This window comes from Cordyceps javanica, chromosome 3 (assembly GCF_051103115.1).
Source record: "Cordyceps javanica chromosome 3, complete sequence".
In the NCBI taxonomy this organism is placed as follows: domain Eukaryota; kingdom Fungi; phylum Ascomycota; class Sordariomycetes; order Hypocreales; family Cordycipitaceae; genus Cordyceps; species Cordyceps javanica.
In genome coordinates this window covers 2,989,769-3,007,876 of record NC_139297.1, presented here as the reverse complement: position 1 = coordinate 3,007,876, position 18,108 = coordinate 2,989,769, and the positions used below count along the sequence as shown (strand labels likewise).

The following is an 18,108-nucleotide window of genomic DNA, read 5'->3' as shown; positions in this document are numbered from 1 at the left end:
ACAACTCAGCGCCAGACGGGCCTTGCTTGAGGCACGTTGCGAAGCCTTGCTGGAGCGGATATCAGCAGCGAGACCATCTGCTGACAAGGAACAGGGGACATGCGACAAGGAAGGAACAAGGGAGCGAGCGCGGCCGTTTTTGCTGGCAAGGAAGCTGGCAAACATGTCCTCTCAACTCTGAACAATGCCAGCCCCCCGAGGGGAGACTGGCCGACTGGGGTCCCCGCCCCCTTGGCATTCATGCTCTGTGATGAGTTGCGGTTGCATCAGCTAGCTGGAGTCGGTGGGCCAGACAAGCAAGTAAGTACTCAGTCATTCAGTATTACGCCCGCTGTCGCCATGCTGAGCACGCATTGCAAAGATGCCGTGGCCCGTTACAGACACTGTCGCTCCCTCCTGTTGGTCTCCTTTGGGGGCCACGATACTTAAGTGCTCTGTACTATTGAAAGCGGGGTGGGTATCTGCGGCTCTCCTCTGCGGATAGCTATAGGGGAAGGGAGGCAAGTTGAAAGCGCATGCTGGTACGGAGTAGTTGATCGATGAGGAATAAAGGTGGGTGTAAGTATTGAGTACTGATAAGTTGGCTGTACAAGTGCAGATAACAAATTGCAGATTAGACGTGACAAGGACCATAAGCGAGCCCTCGCTTGGACCAACTTGCGATGCAATTGGCACAAGGGAGAAGGCGCCGCCCGTACTCGATTGTACTGAGTATCTGATGTTTGCCCCCTGAATCTACTTGTGCTGATATTTTTGACTTGGTGTGCCCGCCCAACCAAGTACCAGTAAGTAAGTATTCATTTAGTTTGGGTTGGTGGCGGGCTTGTGTTGCAAGTGGTGGCTTGAGAACGGTCGCAAGCCAAGAGATGGCTTTTTCTCTCTTTCTATTAGCTGACGGGTTTCTCGACTTGGCGCAACCGGTCAGGTCGGTGGCTCATTTCTTGATCATTGCTTTTTTTTTTTCGATTTATTTTCGCCTCTTTACTTTTGAATTTTTTCTCTTTGCCTTGTATTTTTACTCTTTACCTTGTAAGTATTTTTCATTCTCTTTTACCAGCAAAACTCCATTCCTGGTCGCCATCTTTTTCACTTTGTACCGCGCATTAGCGCAACTCTTGCAAGCCCATGCATTGTGTGGATTGATGAATGAACCCAGTCTAAAAAAAGAAAAAGCCACCAGCCAGGTGCGCAAACTCCCACTGCACTCAGTAACCATCGCCCGGCCCTTGGAGAAAAGGCGTCATTGCCCGCCACGTTGCACGTCGCATCTCGGCCCGCCTCTCATGCAGCATTCAGAGGATCGGCCATGGCTGACGAACGAACGGGTGTGGGCGGCCGGCCAGATATGGCAGCGCCAGGATAAGTAACTAGTCGGGCAAAGGCAAAAGAGTGCCATCGTGAGCATCGTCTGACCTCGTCTTGTATGGTAAGTAGTTCGGTGCACTAACAATCAAGTGGCTGCTTTGCCTGGGGCGCAATCGGCACCGGTTGGCGCAGTTGGCGCAGTTGGCGGCATTTATTACGAGGTTTTTGGCCGCCACCTACCTACCTCCAAAGGGAACACGAGCTTTTGACAGCGGGAGCGAGGCTGCTCGGTGGAGAGGGGCATTTTCCGGATGGGAGCGAGGTGAGTGCCAAAGGGATCTATAGTCTGGAGGCAAGTAGTATAACACTGTACGGATATGTATTCAAGATGGAGATAAGTAAGTACCTGGAGCATACTGATGGAGATGGAGATGGATGACCATGGTCATGGGGATTGTGGTGTGTACTTGCTACTTACCCAGATGCCAGTAAGATGCCAAAGTACTTTGAGTACCTTAGTAGGTAGGAGTTAGGTAGCTTTTTAAATGCCAAGTGTCGTCTTTTCCAAGCATCTTGCGTTGCAGATGCAGGGTACTCTGGCAGCTTTAGGTACCTGTGCTGCTTATCTGGGTACACGGGGGCATGGAGACAGGGACCCCTGGGGAGGTGAGTATTGCAGCTGACCTGGGTATAGATAGGTAACTGAATACTACCTATTATCAATAAGGGTGCTACCCAGGCAGGTACTTATCCGAGATGACCAGGTACATTCGTCCCTCCCTGGGCCATTTTGCTGCAGCCCACCCCTGTAGCCTCGGAGTAGCAGCAGCCGCATTTTGCAGATTTAGGGGATCCGCCCAGGGAACCACAAAAAAAAAAAAAAGCCGACCTACTGCCAAGTGCAGATTATTCCGCAAGCATTTGCCTGCCCCTATGCAAGTATCAAAGAAATCTCGTCTTGCTTCCTCTTCTGATCAGCACTGCTTTTACATAAATATATATTAATCAATTAATTTGCTACCGGCAAGTTATAGTAGGCAAGTAGGCAGGTGTAGATTTTACTGACGATGCTGTTCATTCTTGACCTACTATCCGTACTTCAAGTCACTCTCTCCCCTGCTCCCTTTCTCTTGACATGCCTTGGCGTCTCCAGCCATGTCTGGCCTCAGTGTCTCTCTGTGTATCTGGCTGGTCATGTCAGGATGGTCATGTCAAGATGGTCATGGCCAGTTGCATAATATATTGTTATTACCAACTCATCCATCTTCTCTGCAAAAATTGACCAGATTGTCATTTTCCCATAATTTCTTTTTCACGTCTTCTTTTTCAGAAATTAGTCCTTCACCACCACCCATCTTGTAGAAGAGCCGGCGGCTCCCCTAACTAGCCTGTTCCCACTGCCAACCACGCTACTCACTTACCGCACCCTTTTTTTTTCTCCCCTTTGCTCGACAGCTGCCAGCCTCTTTTCCTGTTCGCTTGTTCTTTATCTGGTCTTTTTTTTTTCTTTCTTTTTCTTTTTCCTCTTCTTCCTTCGCCTTGGCCCGCCGCCGCACCTTTCTCTCCAGATTTGCTTTCAACGACTACTGTTCCTTTTTCTTCTTCTTGCTTCTCATCAAGCCGTCAATCTGGCTCCTTCAAAGCTTTCCGCCGGCTCTTCGAGCTCCTACAGCGACCGGCCGGTTCACTCTCACCATCGGCGTCGCTCCTCCGCCGGCCCTTCTCCTGTAAACGACAATCGCTCCGCCAATCTGCTCGAGATACACCCGCGACAGGCAAACGAGGCTTCACTGCCCACCATAATCGGTATGTTGTTATCGTTGCTATACCACTTCCCCGCCCCTCTCCTGTCCAACTGCGACTGCATACCAGCCTGTCTTGCGTCCTGCGACAAGATGCATCACTGCGCATAGCTGGCCACCCCCCTCCCTCCCCCCGACCATCTCTAAATATTGCCTACCTACCTACCTGGGTACCTGCCTGCATACAGGTACCTATTACCTGCCTACAGACACCCACCTACCTACCGTCTACCTAGGTACCTTACCTACAAGGTAGTACCTGGTAGGTAGTTGCCATATCCGTGCCACTACCTGCGCCGCCCGCCGCGTTGCGCGCACCCTCTCCCCCGTCTTCCGCCTCGTTCAACCTCCTCTGCTTGTTCTTGTTTGTGATTGTCGCTGCGCTTGCTCTCGTGTCTTGTCTCGTTGCGTCGTGCTCTCCAGACATACAAAACAGCAAAGACAATTACCGCGACGCCCACCCTTGGCACTGTCCGACCACCTCTGTCCACCTGCCCGCCTGTCCACCCTTCCACCCGTCCACAGCGCCATGGCATGCCATGCATTTTCCTCATAAGAGTCTTGTTCGCTAATCTCGTCTCTCCTTCTCACAATGTAGGAACACCCTCCATTGCTACTCCAATGTCGCTCTCTCGCAGTCCCTCTCCTGTCCCCGGCGGTGGCTGGTCCAGCCCTGGGCTCAACATGAACAGTGGTCGCTCCAGTCCTGCCAGCAGCCACAGCGTCCGTCCCGTCGCATGGGAATCCTCCAAGTTGCGAAACGGCCACCCGTCCTTCTCAACACATAACCAAGGCTTCTTTAGCCGTCATATGCGCCGTATATCGAGCAGTCTACCCCGATTTGTACCCGACGAAAAGGAAAAGTTCGCGCGACCCAACTCGTACCTCGACAAGGTGCCCCTTGTCGGACGGATAAAGCTTATTTTCGGCCGCATGGGCCGTAAGCTAAAGTTGCGCCTGCTCATCGCTCTCTTTCTTCTATTTTGCGTCTTTGTCTTCTACCACTCGCGTACGTCCTTCATTCGTTGGGGTACACACTCCGAACAAGAAGAAATCCTCTCGCTAACTTGCTTGAAACCCTTGCAGCTCTCGTCTATTGGTACCGCAGAGCCACGTGGGGTGGCGGTGGCTCCAAGTTTGTCGTTGTCCTCGCCGCCAATGTTGGCGGCGGTGTCATGGAGTGGAAGGGAGCTCGCGAATGGGCCATTGAACGAGACAGCATAAGAAACAAGCGCAACTATGTCGCCCGCTGGGGCTATGACCTCGAGATTGTGGATATGAGCACTAAGAAGCGATATGCACACGAATGGAGAGAAAGCTGGGAAAAGGTTGATTTTTTGCGCAACGCCATGCGTAAATACCCTGATGCCGAGTGGTATGTCGAGAGTCGAGAGCCACGACTTGAACCTGGTCAATTGTAGCTGCTAACCCTTTGCTCGATAGGTTCTGGTGGCTCGACCTTAACACGATTGTCATGGAGCCTTCGTACTCGCTGCAAGACCACCTTTTCAACAGTCTCGGCAAGAATACCTACCGCGACATCAACGAGTACAACCCCCTCAACATTACACACCCTTTCAATGACCCGTATCTCGACGAAGAATCTCGCAGCCCCGCCGGTGACGGAAATCCGAACTCTGTCAACCTCGTCCTCTCGCAAGATTGCTCTGGCTTTAATTTGGGCTCCTTTTTTGTTCGCCGCAGCGCTTGGACTGAGCGTCTGTTGGATATTTGGTGGGATCCCGTCGCCTATGAGCAGAAGCACATGGCCTGGGAGCACAAGGAGCAGGACGCCCTCGAGTCCCTGTACGAAAGTCACCCGTGGGTTCGTCAGCACACTGGCTTCGTGCCCCAGCGCATGATCAACAGCTTTCCTCCCGCCGCCTGTGGCGATGGTACTGGTGCCAATCTCACGCGCTTCCACTACCACGAGAAAGACCGTGACTTCATGGTCAACATGGCTGGCTGCGAATGGGGCCGTGACTGCTGGGGTGAGATGTACCATTATCGCCAGTTTAGCTACTGGCTCAACCGCAACCCGTGGGAGCGTTTCAAGGAGGACTTTGTTGCTGTCATCTGGTATCATCTTACCGGACAACATGTTCGCCTGTAAAAGCGCGCCCTGGTCTTGCAAACATTGATGAGTCGATACCACGAGCAAAAAAAAGGAGCAGACTGCCTACGTGCAGCCCTGTATTGCGGTATTTGGACTGATTTCATTTCGATTCCACTGCACATATATATTACATTTACGTTTGCTTGGACTGCGAGGCATCTGGTTCCATGATGCGGGCCAGAACCAGATGCGACGTGCAGTGCTTTTAGGAGAGAGGGGCAAGGAGTCGGCGTTCTTTTTGGCGAATCGTCCGGGCCGAGTACGCTGGCGAACGGATGGGCGGTTTCGTGGCATGACAAACTTATTGGACAAGTTGCAATGAGATGGTATGGTCTGCCTCGGCTTGCTACAGAATCTGCTATTTTGAACACGAAGAGGCCCCGAAGCGACGGCTCCGAAGACTTGATTTACAAATGAAACTAGGCGACGACGCTGCGTGGAAGGTAGTGTACCAATACACAGCAAGGCGTTTTATTGCTACCAAGACAAAAAAGGTAGCCATTTCTTTAAGATGCGAAGGGAGGATCTTTACTTTTGCAAGAGGCTAAAATCATGATGCATGGAGGACGGCAACTGCTGTCTGTTTTTGACTTTTTTTTTCTTTCCCATGGTCGGGCGGGGGCAGAATTGGCCCCCTTCATACCGGCGTTGCGCATTTATCACCATTTGCCTCGTCTTATTTTATTTTATTTTTGCTTTCTTTTCTTCTTCTCATCTTCCCGACTTATCTTCTTTGCTTTCTGCTTTCTACTCTATACGCTTTTCTTCGTCTACGGATGGGTCCTGCGCCGTTTTACAGCCATGGAGGTAGGAAGCGCCAGGCCGGGGTTTTAAACCAACTCTTTATTTTCTTCTTCTCAGAGGTTTGGAGTCTTTTAGTTTCTTTCTGTTTTTTTTCTCCTGGTATGATTGGGTATATTTTATAGATGTGATGAAATGGGATCAGATGTATAAAAAAAAATTCAAGCAGAGATTACTCGCATATAATGACAAAGTATCATTTCCCCAATGACGGACGCTACTTGATAGTACCTCTGAAGATGAGAGAGATGCCAAGGAGAATGCGGCACTCTTCAAGTACTGCCAACGTAGGCATATGACAAAGTAAAAGGAGAGACGGTATCTTCTTTCTTTCTTGCACGAGGCCGATTATTCGGCGCTCAACCACCAAAGTGTTTACACGCCACCGAGGCTGGTATGCACGACCTTGGGCCTGTTTGGTGATGGAGAAGCCCATGGTCGGCTCGAGATGACGACAGAGCTTACAACTTATACTTAATACAGAAGACTGTTGGTTTTTTCTTGTCCGAGGCGCGTATGTTCATGTATGCGCGAACGTGTATGTATGCGTATGTATGTGGGTACATGTATGCGCAAGTCATTTGCCCAGATTGGGATGCACAGAGAGATATTCCTGTCAAGGATAAGCCGGCGTGGAGGGGGGCCCCGGCTTGGATTCGCCAGGGCGCCGGGCAGTCTTTGAAAGAATCTTGTCCAACTAATATATGAATATGAAATGACACCTTCATTGACATCCCTCGCCTCTCTCTTTGTTCTTGCTCTCATTCCCCGCCGTAGTGTGGGCAGTGTAACGGGCCGAGGCGTGGTCATGCTGGCGGGGGGATTAGAATGTGTCCTCGGGCTTTCATAGAACCCTGTAAGTACATGGAGATGCAGAATGCGGTCCACTACCTCATCTTATTTTCTATCTAGTCTTTGATGAGTCGGAGCGGGAGAGTGAGAGGGAGAGAGGGAGAGAGTGAGAGAAAGAGAAAGAGATGACGGGCATTGCAGTAAATGGGGCTGTGACAGCAGGCTTGGCATGTGGTGTACTTGGACCGAGTGGCGTGTCAAGGTGGAAGGACATGGTGCGAGGTAGCGTTTCTGACAACTGTCGGCGTTCTAATGGGAGACATGTTGGACGTTTCGAGGGATTTGATATCTTCTTGTTTGGTTTCGCATACAGGACGGATCAACTGCTTGGGGGTTAAACAATATGCGGGTAATGGGCCAGTGGGTTAGGAAGGGTAAAAGAAAGGCGAGATGGCACCACGAGACCCAGGCTCCTTGCTTGAGTTGGTAAGTAACTACTTGGCGTGTAGCAGAGGGGGAGGGGGAAAAAACGAAAAGTCGACAAAGAAGGAAAAGGAAGAGAAAAAAAAAAAAAAGGGCTCCGATGCGAAGACGCGCTTCGACCAGGGGGGCGAGCCGGTGCTGGGGTTGGCCGTGGTTGAAGCACATCGAGGGGGTTTGTAACGGTGCCGAAACAGGCAGAGGTTATTCGTTTTTGGTGATTTGCCCATTGACTTGCCCATCTACATAGAAGGCTCGTGCCGACCCAAGCCAAAGTTGTGGGTAGGTAGGTATGGGAGAAGGCCTCGTTTCTTTGTAGATGGAAGATTTGCTCTTACCGGTTGGTAGTACCTACAGTGACGCATCAGCAAGTACCTACCTTGGTACTAATCTACTACCAACGGATTCATCAGTACTGGTACACCAAGTAAAGAAAGATGCTCGGCACAGATCACCAGCTCCTTTGGCGCCGCCTCGGCCAGCGCCCCCCGTCTCCGCCGCCCGCCGCCCGCCCCGTCCCCTGCAGCATGTCGACAGATCTGCCAGCTGATGCGGCGCCCTCACTGGCCCGTGCCCAATGGCCCCGTCCCTTTTTGCAAACGCCCGACCAGCTGGCAGCTGCCGAGCAGACGGCGACGTCCAAGCAAACGGGAACCTGGATGATGGATCCATCACCACCGCATCTCAAATCTTCTTCTTCCTCTCCTCCTCTCCCCCTCTCCTCACCCTCCTTGACCCTTCTCACTGATCACATTTCGACTCCTCCCAACTCAAGCAACAGCCACCGCCTACACGGGCTCCCTCTCCCCCGCTCTTTTGTCCCCTTCCCGATACGACCTCGGACGACCCTGCAGCCTTCTCGGAAACAACCATGGTCCTAACTCTTGCTGGCTCTAGCTGGGCTGTTGCTATGTATGAGTTCGTGACACACGCGAGAATCAATCAATCGATGGCCCTCTCATCCTAGCAGCACCTAGCCAGCCAGTACCCATACCCTCCACCACCACAACACACACACATGTGCTCTTGTGCGCACGCGCCGGGATGCGCGCCGGTGTCGAGGGGAGCAAAGGAAAAAGAGAAAGAGAAGAGGTATTAGAATTTTTTTTTTTAAAACAATGGGCAGAAGAAACTAAACCGAAACAGAAGAAAAACTCTCTCTCTCTCTCTCTCTCTTCTCCTCCCGATTAGACAATGCGCGTTCCCGTCAACGGCCAGACTCTTTTGTCTCACCCCGAACCTTAGACTTCCTCCCGCCTCCCGCTGCATTGGTCCGAAGCACACGACAAGCCCGTCGTCTGTCTTTGGCCTGTCCCTCTCGCTTCTACCATCCTTCCTTTGGTGTTCTCTTCTTGTCCGTTGAAGCTGGTCTTCAACCCTCTCTTTCTTTCTTTCATACCTCCACGTCATTGCTATTCTTATATATAACACTCCTTTCCACCTCTCTCGGATTCCTTCTCTCCTGCCGCTGCACCGCCATTCCCTCGAGTCTCTTGAGTTGCTTCTCACCACTCACCACTCACTCCTCCCCGTTCCCAGAAGATCCGGTCCTTCCTCGCCAACAGCTCTTTGTCTTGTCAGCCACCTCGTTTCGTGCTCAACTTGACACTTGTGTGCTCGTCCCAACGCTTTCTGGCCATTCATTCATCCATTCTCTTATACGCATCAAGCAACCATTCTCTTTCTTTGCTTCGCGACAAACTCAACACTTTGCAAACATTCTTTTCTCGACAAACAGACTCAAGGCCAGCCAGTCTTTATAAGTGCTGGAAACGCTGCGCCTCCCAGATTTCTAGCCTTTCACAGCATCTGCATCGCCCCAAAGCATCCGCCCACTCATTTCCACCATCGTCATGCTTCGCTCAACGCTTCTCACGGCCATGGCCACCGCACTTCTCGCCCACGTCGCCCAAGCCACATACGGCCTCGACACGGTGTACGACGCCTCCAACTTTTTCCAGGAATTTGTCCACTTCAGCGAGCCCGACCCGACCCAGGGTTTCGTCGAGTATGTTGATCAGCCCACTGCACAGGCTTCCGGCCTGAGCGGCATTCGCAACGGCACCATCTACATGGGCGTCGACTCTACCACCTTTGGCACTCCCAAAGGTCGACGTTCCATTCGCGTCGAATCCCAAAAGACCTTCACCAAGGGCCTCTTTATCGCTGATATTGCCCACATGCCCTCCAACACCTGCGGTGTCTGGCCGGCTTTTTGGACGTTTGGCCCTAACTGGCCGACCTCGGGTGAAATTGACATCATCGAGGGTATCCACAAGCAATCCACGAACTCCATCTTTGTTCACACCTCCCAAAACCGTTGCGAAATGTCTGACTATGTCGCCGAAGACAGCACACCTGTCGTCAGCAAGCAATGCAACGCCCCGACTGGCTGTAGTCAGCAGACGGACAACCAAAATTACGGTGACGGTTTCAATGCCAATGGCGGCGGCGTCTATGCCATGGAGTGGACCGACTTGCGCATTTCCGTCTGGTTCTTCCCCCGTTGCAGGATTCCCAAGGACATTACCAGCGGCAGCCCCCAGCCCTCGAGTTGGGGCCAGCCCATCGGTAATTTCGCCTCTGGCCCGTCTTGCGACTTTGCCTCGGCCTTCAAGGATCACAAGATTGTTTTTGACACCACCTTTTGCGGCAACTGGGCCGGCGCGACCTGGCATTCAACCGATGAATGCTCCCCCCGCGCGCCTACGTGCGAGGACTATGTCTCTTCCTACCCGCGAGTCTTTGCCGATGCCTTTTGGAGCATCAACAGCGTCAAAGTCTACCAGGCCCAAATTCTCTAGGGGACTACTAGCTTGATACCTTTGATGCGGGAGCGCCTACTTGACGGACTACTGGTGATGTCATGATGTTTGGCAATTCTCGTTTTCATATTTTTCTTTATTCACTTTCTTGTATTTACTCAACACTAGACTATTTGAGTTGTAAACAGCCGATATCAATGCATATACAAACCCTTGTAAGACAGATGGCTTGTCGTTGTCTCCTGCTGTTGTAGACTCTTGAGTGTCTCTTTATGGTTCATGTGACGCTCAAGATAATATTCATTAACGTGGTATTTACATGGCTCATTTGATATGCTACCATTATACGTTGTCGTCCTTGGCCTCAACTTGGATTCCATGTCTCATTATGCACACATACCATTGGCTCTCAACTCTCCATCGCCATGTCGAGAAAAGACGAAAAAAAAAAACAAAAATAGAAATACTTGCCCGCAGTCCATGCTTATATGACAGCAACAAAACCAGCCAACCCGGCCAGCGCCGCCGCCGCCCACACCACGGCCAGGTTCTGCGCGGCACTGCCCCCCGGCGCGGCGGCGGCGGTGGCGGCGGCGCCCTTCTTGTCGTCGCCGGGCTTGGCGTCCTGGCCGCCGACGAACTTGCCGTACTGGGCGCTCCAGGCGCTGATGAACTCGGCGACGCGCTTCTTGTCGTCCCTGGGCATGTTGCCGTCGTACCAGGCGGCCGAGGTGAGGGCCTGCCACTCCCAGGTGGAGAGGGCGAGGGAGGGGACGACGCGCTCCGAGTCGGAGGCGCGGGCGGCGGCGGACCAGACGTGCGAGGCCACCGTCGCGTACCGGTCGTCGTTGTAGAAGCCGCGCTCGACCGAGTAGAGGGCGGACGCGAGCGACGTGTACCGCGCGCCCGTCACCGACGGCGGGAGGCCCGTCACGGTCCCGAGCACGGCCGACGCCGGCGTCGACGACGGGAGCTGCTGCTGGTCGGCGTCGCGGTTCAGGCCGGCGCAGGCCGCGGGGGGCGGCGCCAGCAGGAGCGCGGCGAAGGGGACGAGGACGGGGGAGATGGTCTTCATGGTGGGTTGAGTGGAGGCGGGGGGCGATTGTATTTGTGTGTGCCTTTGTGTGTGGTTGTGTGTGGTTGTAGATGATGGGATGGGGGTGTGTGGTTGGCTGAGCGTGTAAGTGGCCTGTGGCTGAACTCTTTTCGAATCAGAAATGGTGACGACGGACGTTTTATCCTGCGAGACGGAGAGAGACAGTGGAAGACAGAGACGGAAAATACAGAAAGAATAAAAAGAAGACTCAAGTCTCAAGGCAGGCTCCGAGGAAAAGGGGGAGGAGCTTCATCTAATTTATAGATGAGAAGGGAAAAGGGAACTACTGCCTTCATCTTCTTCAACACCTGTCCGGGTCCGACGGTCCATTGCCCACACAGCGAGCCTGCCAAGCCGTACAAGACGACTTTCAACCCAGGCAGACATATGCAACATGACGCTCCACCGCAAGGCTCGAGGCCAGGACAAGAAATCCGTGCCGCCCTCCTACCACAAGGAAAGCAGCCAGCCCTATTGACAAACCCGATTAGGCAGAAGAGGGACAAGGGCCCTGGCATCAAATTGAGCGCTGTGGTTGGCTGGCCCTGTCTTTGTGGGGATAGGAATAGGGAATAAACTGGGGAGGGGAAAGGCAAAAGAAGAAGAAGAAGAAAAAAAAGGCAAACCAAAAGCGGTTCGCAGTCCGCAGCATTGTCTCGACGGCACGGGAGATCGGCAAAGAGACCGGTTCGGGTAATATGAACCCCGTGGGGAGCCAACCCATGTTTGTCTTGTCTTCTATGTTGCTGGTTGTTTTTTTTTCCTTCTTTTTTTTCTAGAAAAAGGAATAAAAAACAACAGGCCGAAAAGAAGATGTCAAGGCAAACAAGACGGCCAAAAAGAAAGAAAAAAGAACAAAATGAGACCATCACTCATGCCCGGGATTCGCAAGGCAACTAAACTTCAACCCCCCCCCTCCCCCTCCCCTCCCCTCCTCCACTCCGGTAAGGCTGGGAGCAAACGCCCCCAATCAGAAGAGAACAAAACTTGACAATGTGCAAGAAGGAGAAGGAGGAGAGGGTCCAACGCAGCAGAGCCAAGATCCTAGGGCTACATCCTCGATGGGCCTCGGCGACTTTTTGGGGGGGGGAATCATCTGCGAAATCATAAGCAAACTTGCCATTCTCCATGCCTATCTTCCCTAGATGGAGCGAATCATCGTTTCAAATGCTTCCATATGTTCTACTTTTCCATGAAAATTTTTGCTCCCTTGTACATACATGTCAAAATCATGATCCTTTATACGCCGCTTTTCCCATCATGCGAAAAAGAAGAAAGAAAAAGAAAAACTAAACTTAAAACATCATGGTATCACATCACCTTAGGCGTGCTTCCGCCGCCTCTTCGTCTCCGCCGCCCACGCATCCTCAAACAGCGTGTCCCTCTGCCCCACGTCCGCCGCCGCGATGCCCAGCCGGCGGACCACCTGGAACGCGCCGGTGCCGACCGCCATGCCCTGGCCCATGATGATGCCCTCGCTGACGCCCTCAATCTTGTCCGTCTTCATGCCGGCCGCTGCCTCGAACAGGTGGTCCGGCGTCTTCTCAAACGACGCCAGGTGCAGCACGCTGTCCCGCATCTTGGACAACCCGAAGCGCGTGATGCCCAGGATCTCGCCCTTGAACGTCATGGCGTCGGCCAGCAGCTGCATGTGCCGGTGGTCAATCTCCATAAACTTCATCACCTGCTCAATCTCGTACGCAATCGTCGTCCGCGCCGCCTCAATCCCCAGCACGTCGTTGCACTCCATCACGCTGTTGGTCCGCACCTCCGTCCCGATGACGCCCTCCGTCGTCATGCACGCCTGGAACCCGTACCCTTCCACCAGCACCCGGTGCGTGCCGTCCTCGCACGTCTCAATCAGCGCTCGCGACGCGTCCGGGTATCCCGAGATGGGGAGCGCCGGAAGCATGCGCCGCAGCGCGTTGGCGCGCAGCAGCATGTCGCTCGTGTCCTCTGCGCTCTTGCCCCGCGTCGTGCGCTTCGCCACCACACTCGTGTTGTCGCGCACGCGGATGGAGATGCGGTCCCCGATGATGGCAATGTCGGTAGCCTGGATCTTCATCTTGCGGTCCTTGCAGATGGCCTGCGCAATGTCGTGGATGTCAACGCCCAGATGCATGTCTGCCAACGCCTGTCTGTCCACTTGCACCACCACGTTGCCCTCGTCAGGCCGCCACTCGTCCTCGACGTAGTGCAGCACATCCTGCAAAAAGATCTTTTCGATTCGCGCCTTGACCACCTTGGCAGCCTCAATCTGCTGGTTGTTCATCAGAGGACAACTAATGACGGGGGTACTGATGGTCTTGGATGCGTTGATGATTTCCTTGATACGCGGCACACCCTGCGTGATACTCATACCAGCAACACCAGCAAAATGGAAAGTCTTCAGAGTCATCTGGGTACCTGGTTCACCGATAGACTGCGCACCGACAGCACCGACCGCGTGGCCGGGTTCCACCTGGGCCTTTTTGTACTTGTGCAGACAAAGTTTGATGAAAAGTCGCAATGTTGTCGCCGTAATCTTGGCTGTCCGGTCAGCATGGTCCTGTGCTGCCCTTCGTGTCTTGTCGTTGCTGCCGAGGCCCGCCAAGGCACGGACTCTCTCCAGCTTGTTGGCCAAGCCTCCGACAAAGTCTTCCACCTCTGTGATAAACTTTCTGGCTCCTTCGTGCTCGTCAACGGCATAGTCGCTAACGTCCTCATAGTCGAGCGCCTCGCCGTGCAAAAGGCCTTTGCGAGGGAACCTTTTCCGCTCGCTGGCCAGCATGTTGCCGCAGAGCTCGCGTGCTTCGTTCGGAGTGAGCGCTGCCTCCTCATTATCCCAGGTCGTATTTTCGGCGTGGCGCCATGTACGAACAAACTGCACCGGTGCGCCAGAGCCTTCCATGTCCACAGGGTCAAGCCGGTCACCACCAAACTGGAACTGGACCACTGTGCCCCCAGAGGTACGAACTGTATCATCATACTGTGTGGAAAGATCTTCCAGCGACTTCATCAATCGACGCGACATGTAACCAGTTTCTGCAGTCTTGACGGCCGTATCGACCAGACCTTCACGTCCAGAAATGGCGTGAAACAGAAACTCTGTAGGGTAAAGCCCGGTGTAGAAACTGTTCTTGACGAAACCCTTGGACGGTGGCTGTCGGGCATTTTTGAAGAAGTGTGGCAAACTACGGTCCTGGAAACCATCAGGGACTCGCTGACCACCGATAATCTGCTGGCCGACCAGGGCCACCATCTGAGCGACGTTGATATCTGAGCCCTTGGAGCCAGATTTGGCCATGATGAGCGGAGCATTGTTGCGACTCAGCGTATCGATGCAGTAGTCACCAGCCTGCTGTCTGACCTTGGAAAGGATACCGGAAATGGAGTTTTCAAGCGTCTGCTCCAAGTTACAACCGGGTGACTTCTCCAACTTTCCTGCTTTGAAACTTTCAATGAGATCGTCACACTGTTGATAGGCAATCGACACGAGACGCTCCGTCTCTGCAGTGAGACTTCCCGTGGGGCAGACATCACCGACGCCGATAGAGAAGCCACGGTTCGTAAGTGTTCTGGCACAGAGTCGAGCCAGACGATTCATGGCAGTTGCAGCATGGTCCGCTCCAAAATCACGCAGCATAACGTAAAAGACGGAATCCTTCTTGCCTGTTCCTACTGTCGCCTTGTCCATGACACCGCACATGACCTCGGAATTGCGGACGACGAGCCATCCGTCGTTGGGGTCCATGTCCGGTATATTCTTGGACTTGCCAGAAAACGTCTTGCACTTGGACTCGAAATTGATTCTAATGTTAGATTCCTTGTTTGGCCGCATCATGACATTAAAAAGCTGCTTGCCCGTCCACAGCGCAACGGGAGCAATAATGGTCGGGGGAGGGAGGTCAAGACGTGTCTGGCTGTCAAGCATGTGCATGCACATGTACGTAAAGGTCTTGCGATCAAAGAACCTGTCTTTGCTGCTGAGCAAAAAGGCGGCTGTGATGAAATCCTGTGTGGCACCAATGATGGGAGCGCCGTCCTTGGGAGTCGTAAGGTTGTGTCTAACACCCATCAGGGTGATGGCCTCGGTACGAGCTTCTTCGGTTTGCGGAACGTGAAGGTTCATTTCGTCACCGTCGAAATCAGCATTGTAAGGATTGCAGACACATTCGTTGAGTCGAAAAGTTCTCCAAGGGCGCACCTTGACGAGATGGCTCATAATACTGAGCTTGTGCAGTGAGGGCTGACGGTTGAAGAGAACAATATCGCCGTCTTCAATGTGACGCTCAATCACATCACCAATTCGTAAATCTCGAGCCACCATATTCCTATTACCGAACTTGAGATTGATTTTGTAGCCACCTTCGTCCATCTTGATAACGCTCTGAGCTCCAGGCCAGACGTCTGGGCCGTTCTTGACACATTGCCGGAGCTTGGCCATATTTTGGCGTTGGACTCTTTCGGGATATGTGAGGTTCTTGGCAACAAGCTGGGGAATGGCAACTTCATCAATGCCCAGGTTGGGATCGGGGGAAATGACGGTTCGGCCGGAGAAATCGACACGTTTACCAGAAAGGTTACCACGAAATCGACCCTGCTTACCCTTGAGGCGCTGGCAGAATCCTCGCATCGCTTTGCCGAAGCCAGGCTGCTGCAAGCCAGGGACGTCACTGTTGACGTACATGGCAATCTGGGTCTGCAGATACTCCCATTGTTCCATAATGGTCTGGATGGCGGACCCTTTTTGCAATGCCGACCGAATCATGCCACTGACCCAAACGATATCGGCGAGCTTTGTCGTGATGTCGTCCTCGTTACTGGCATTGTCCTGCGCAACCGACGGCCGAATACAGACAGGTGGCGCGGGCAGAAACTGCCAGATGAACATTTCGGGTCGGCCCTCGGAGGCGTTGAGACCGAGCAGCTCGCAGTCGGTAGCAGTAATCAACTTGAAGAGGTTCAGGACCCGCAGAGGGTTGAGATCCTCCATGGCCTTGCGAAGATGCTTTTCGAGTTCGGGGTTCTCGCGCTTTGCTTCGGTAAAGGACGAGTCAAAAAGGACCTTGCTTTCGGGTGGAACCTTTTTGATGGCTGTGGACTTGTTGTAAGAGGAGAACTTGTCGTGGACCAGCTTCAAGACGCCGAACTTGCGGATCTGGCCGTTGACGGAGCCGCAGTAGGGGCAGTTCTTGGTCTTTCGGCATTGCTCGTTGATCCTCTTGCAAATCTGCGTGCGCCGCAGGTTATCTATGAAGGGCCGCCGGAGCTCGGAGAGGAATTGGCGGCGCAGCGGCTCCTCGAGCAGGACTCGGCCGCAGTCTTTGCAGATCTCTTGCAGGATGGAGATGATGAAGCGCAGATAGCCCACGTGGAAGACAGGCAGTGGAAGCCTTACGTAGCCAAAGTGCCCGTTGCAGTTTTGCAGGGATTCGTTGCAGGTGGCACATTTGCCTGTCTTGCTCGAGGTGCCGAGCTGGTAATCGAGGGGTCCATTCTGGTATGGAGCGCGGTTGTTTTCGATGTCATAGAGTAGTCGGTTGGAAATTTCGGTCACGGCCTGGTTGGAGATGTCCTGGTTGGATCTGAAGAGCGTTTGGTTAATACGGGTCGGTCATCAAAGCGGACGATGTACTCGTTGGAGGCCATACTGTATGCCAAACTTGATGCCGCGAAAGCGTTTGGGCACCTTGTCAACAAGCTGCTGCTTGACACCAACATCGTGAACGTGCGCCATGCCGCCAAGAGGAGCGAGCAGCAGTTTCCGGCTCTATCCCATGCGACGGCTAATTGGCACAATATTCGCAAGGGTGCAATACACAAACTGACTGCTGGTAGCTGGAAAATTATCGTCGCAAAGTTGGAGATCCAGAAAATTTGCGAGTTTGCGGCCAACGTCAGTGGAGTCATAGGTCGTACCCCACCATTCTAGGTGGTTTGGATCCTCCCCGCCCGCTGCCGTGTCAGGAAACGGTATGTCGGGAGACATGAGTAAGTGTAAGGTGACGACAAACGGTACTTACTAAATGGAAGTCGGGGGAATGTAATTTGACGGTGAATCTCCTGTTGTAACCTGGCCTTGCCCGCGAGATATTACCCCACTGCCGATTCTACACTGGCCTCTGACGTAGCCGGTACCTACGCATGTATCAAAATCCCACGCATGGAATTGAATACGCAGCACCCTCTAAAAATCAAAATCTGGAAAGATGACGAATAATCCAGCCAAAAATCTAGTGTGATTGTTTCAGAAACGACGGCCCATTTTTGCAATGACAGTATCCAAAGCAGCTCTCAAGCGTAAAAGTGCGGCGGTTCTGGGCAAAACGACCACTATCACGATATTTAAATTTCCCACTCACTGCGAAACACTAGAATTTAAGGATTTATGATGCTTCTCATTCCCAGTGTTCATAGCGACAAGCAAGGGGGGGCACTGTTTCCTCCATGGTCTCCTCGCAGTGTACGTGATCTATGTTACCCTGCATCACTCAGAAGTAAACAGACTGGCCATCAGCACAAATGACCAGTTTCGGGAGCTGATCATTTCCGCTATTTTTCCATAGCTACAATCAACCCGTTACGGTACGAAGAAGAGCCAGCGGTTGTCACGGCCGACGTCAGAGATTGCCGCCGCGGGACGATTTCCCCCCGATCACATCGCCTCGGCAAAGCACAACAATGTCGGCCAGCCAGAGCAGCTTTCACCACAAACAGATTCAGACACCCACTCTCCACTAGTACTGTTTACACTCAGTTTCCATGCTCTAGCAGCCTTGATCATGAAAAGACTTGCAGAGCGGCTTCGCAGCTAAACCTGCCGCATCCTCATCTGTCTCATCTCTCATGCCTCAAATCAGCAAAAACTCTCAACAAGGCCATGCATCGATTGCCCATGCCTGAGAGTTGCCTTTCCCCCTCCGCGTGTTTAAAAAAAAAACAACAACCATAGCCAGGGGACGACGGAGC

General features: G+C 53.0%; 4 protein-coding genes across 4 annotated transcripts; 2 read left to right on the top strand and 2 right to left on the bottom strand.

Annotated features, from left to right (window-relative positions):
- Positions 1–3,728: 3,728 nt before the first annotated feature.
- V2A60_005110 (galactosyl transferase GMA12/MNN10 family-domain-containing protein) lies at positions 3,729–5,220 on the top strand (the record flags this gene model as incomplete). Its single annotated transcript, XM_083256423.1, has 3 exons — positions 3,729–4,116; positions 4,194–4,482; positions 4,551–5,220. 3 exons carry the CDS (start codon positions 3,729–3,731, stop codon positions 5,218–5,220), a joined length of 1,347 nt encoding a protein of 448 aa, XP_083112549.1.
- A 3,929-nt stretch (positions 5,221–9,149) lies between these two features.
- V2A60_005109 (concanavalin A-like lectin/glucanase domain-containing protein) lies at positions 9,150–10,100 on the top strand (the record flags this gene model as incomplete). The annotated part of the gene is made up of 1 exon (XM_083256422.1): positions 9,150–10,100. One exon carries the CDS (start codon positions 9,150–9,152, stop codon positions 10,098–10,100), a length of 951 nt encoding a protein of 316 aa, XP_083112548.1.
- A 445-nt stretch (positions 10,101–10,545) lies between these two features.
- V2A60_005108 (uncharacterized protein) lies at positions 10,546–11,136 on the bottom strand (the record flags this gene model as incomplete). Its single annotated transcript, XM_083256421.1, has 1 exon — positions 10,546–11,136. The coding sequence occupies one exon, from the start codon at positions 11,134–11,136 to the stop codon at positions 10,546–10,548; it is 591 nt and encodes a 196-aa protein (XP_083112547.1).
- A 1,342-nt stretch (positions 11,137–12,478) lies between these two features.
- V2A60_005107 (DNA-directed RNA polymerase III subunit RPC1) lies at positions 12,479–16,876 on the bottom strand (the record flags this gene model as incomplete). Its single annotated transcript, XM_083256420.1, has 2 exons — positions 12,479–16,724; positions 16,791–16,876. The coding sequence occupies 2 exons, from the start codon at positions 16,874–16,876 to the stop codon at positions 12,479–12,481; spliced, it is 4,332 nt and encodes a 1,443-aa protein (XP_083112546.1).
- Between the last annotated feature and the right edge of the window lie 1,232 nt (positions 16,877–18,108).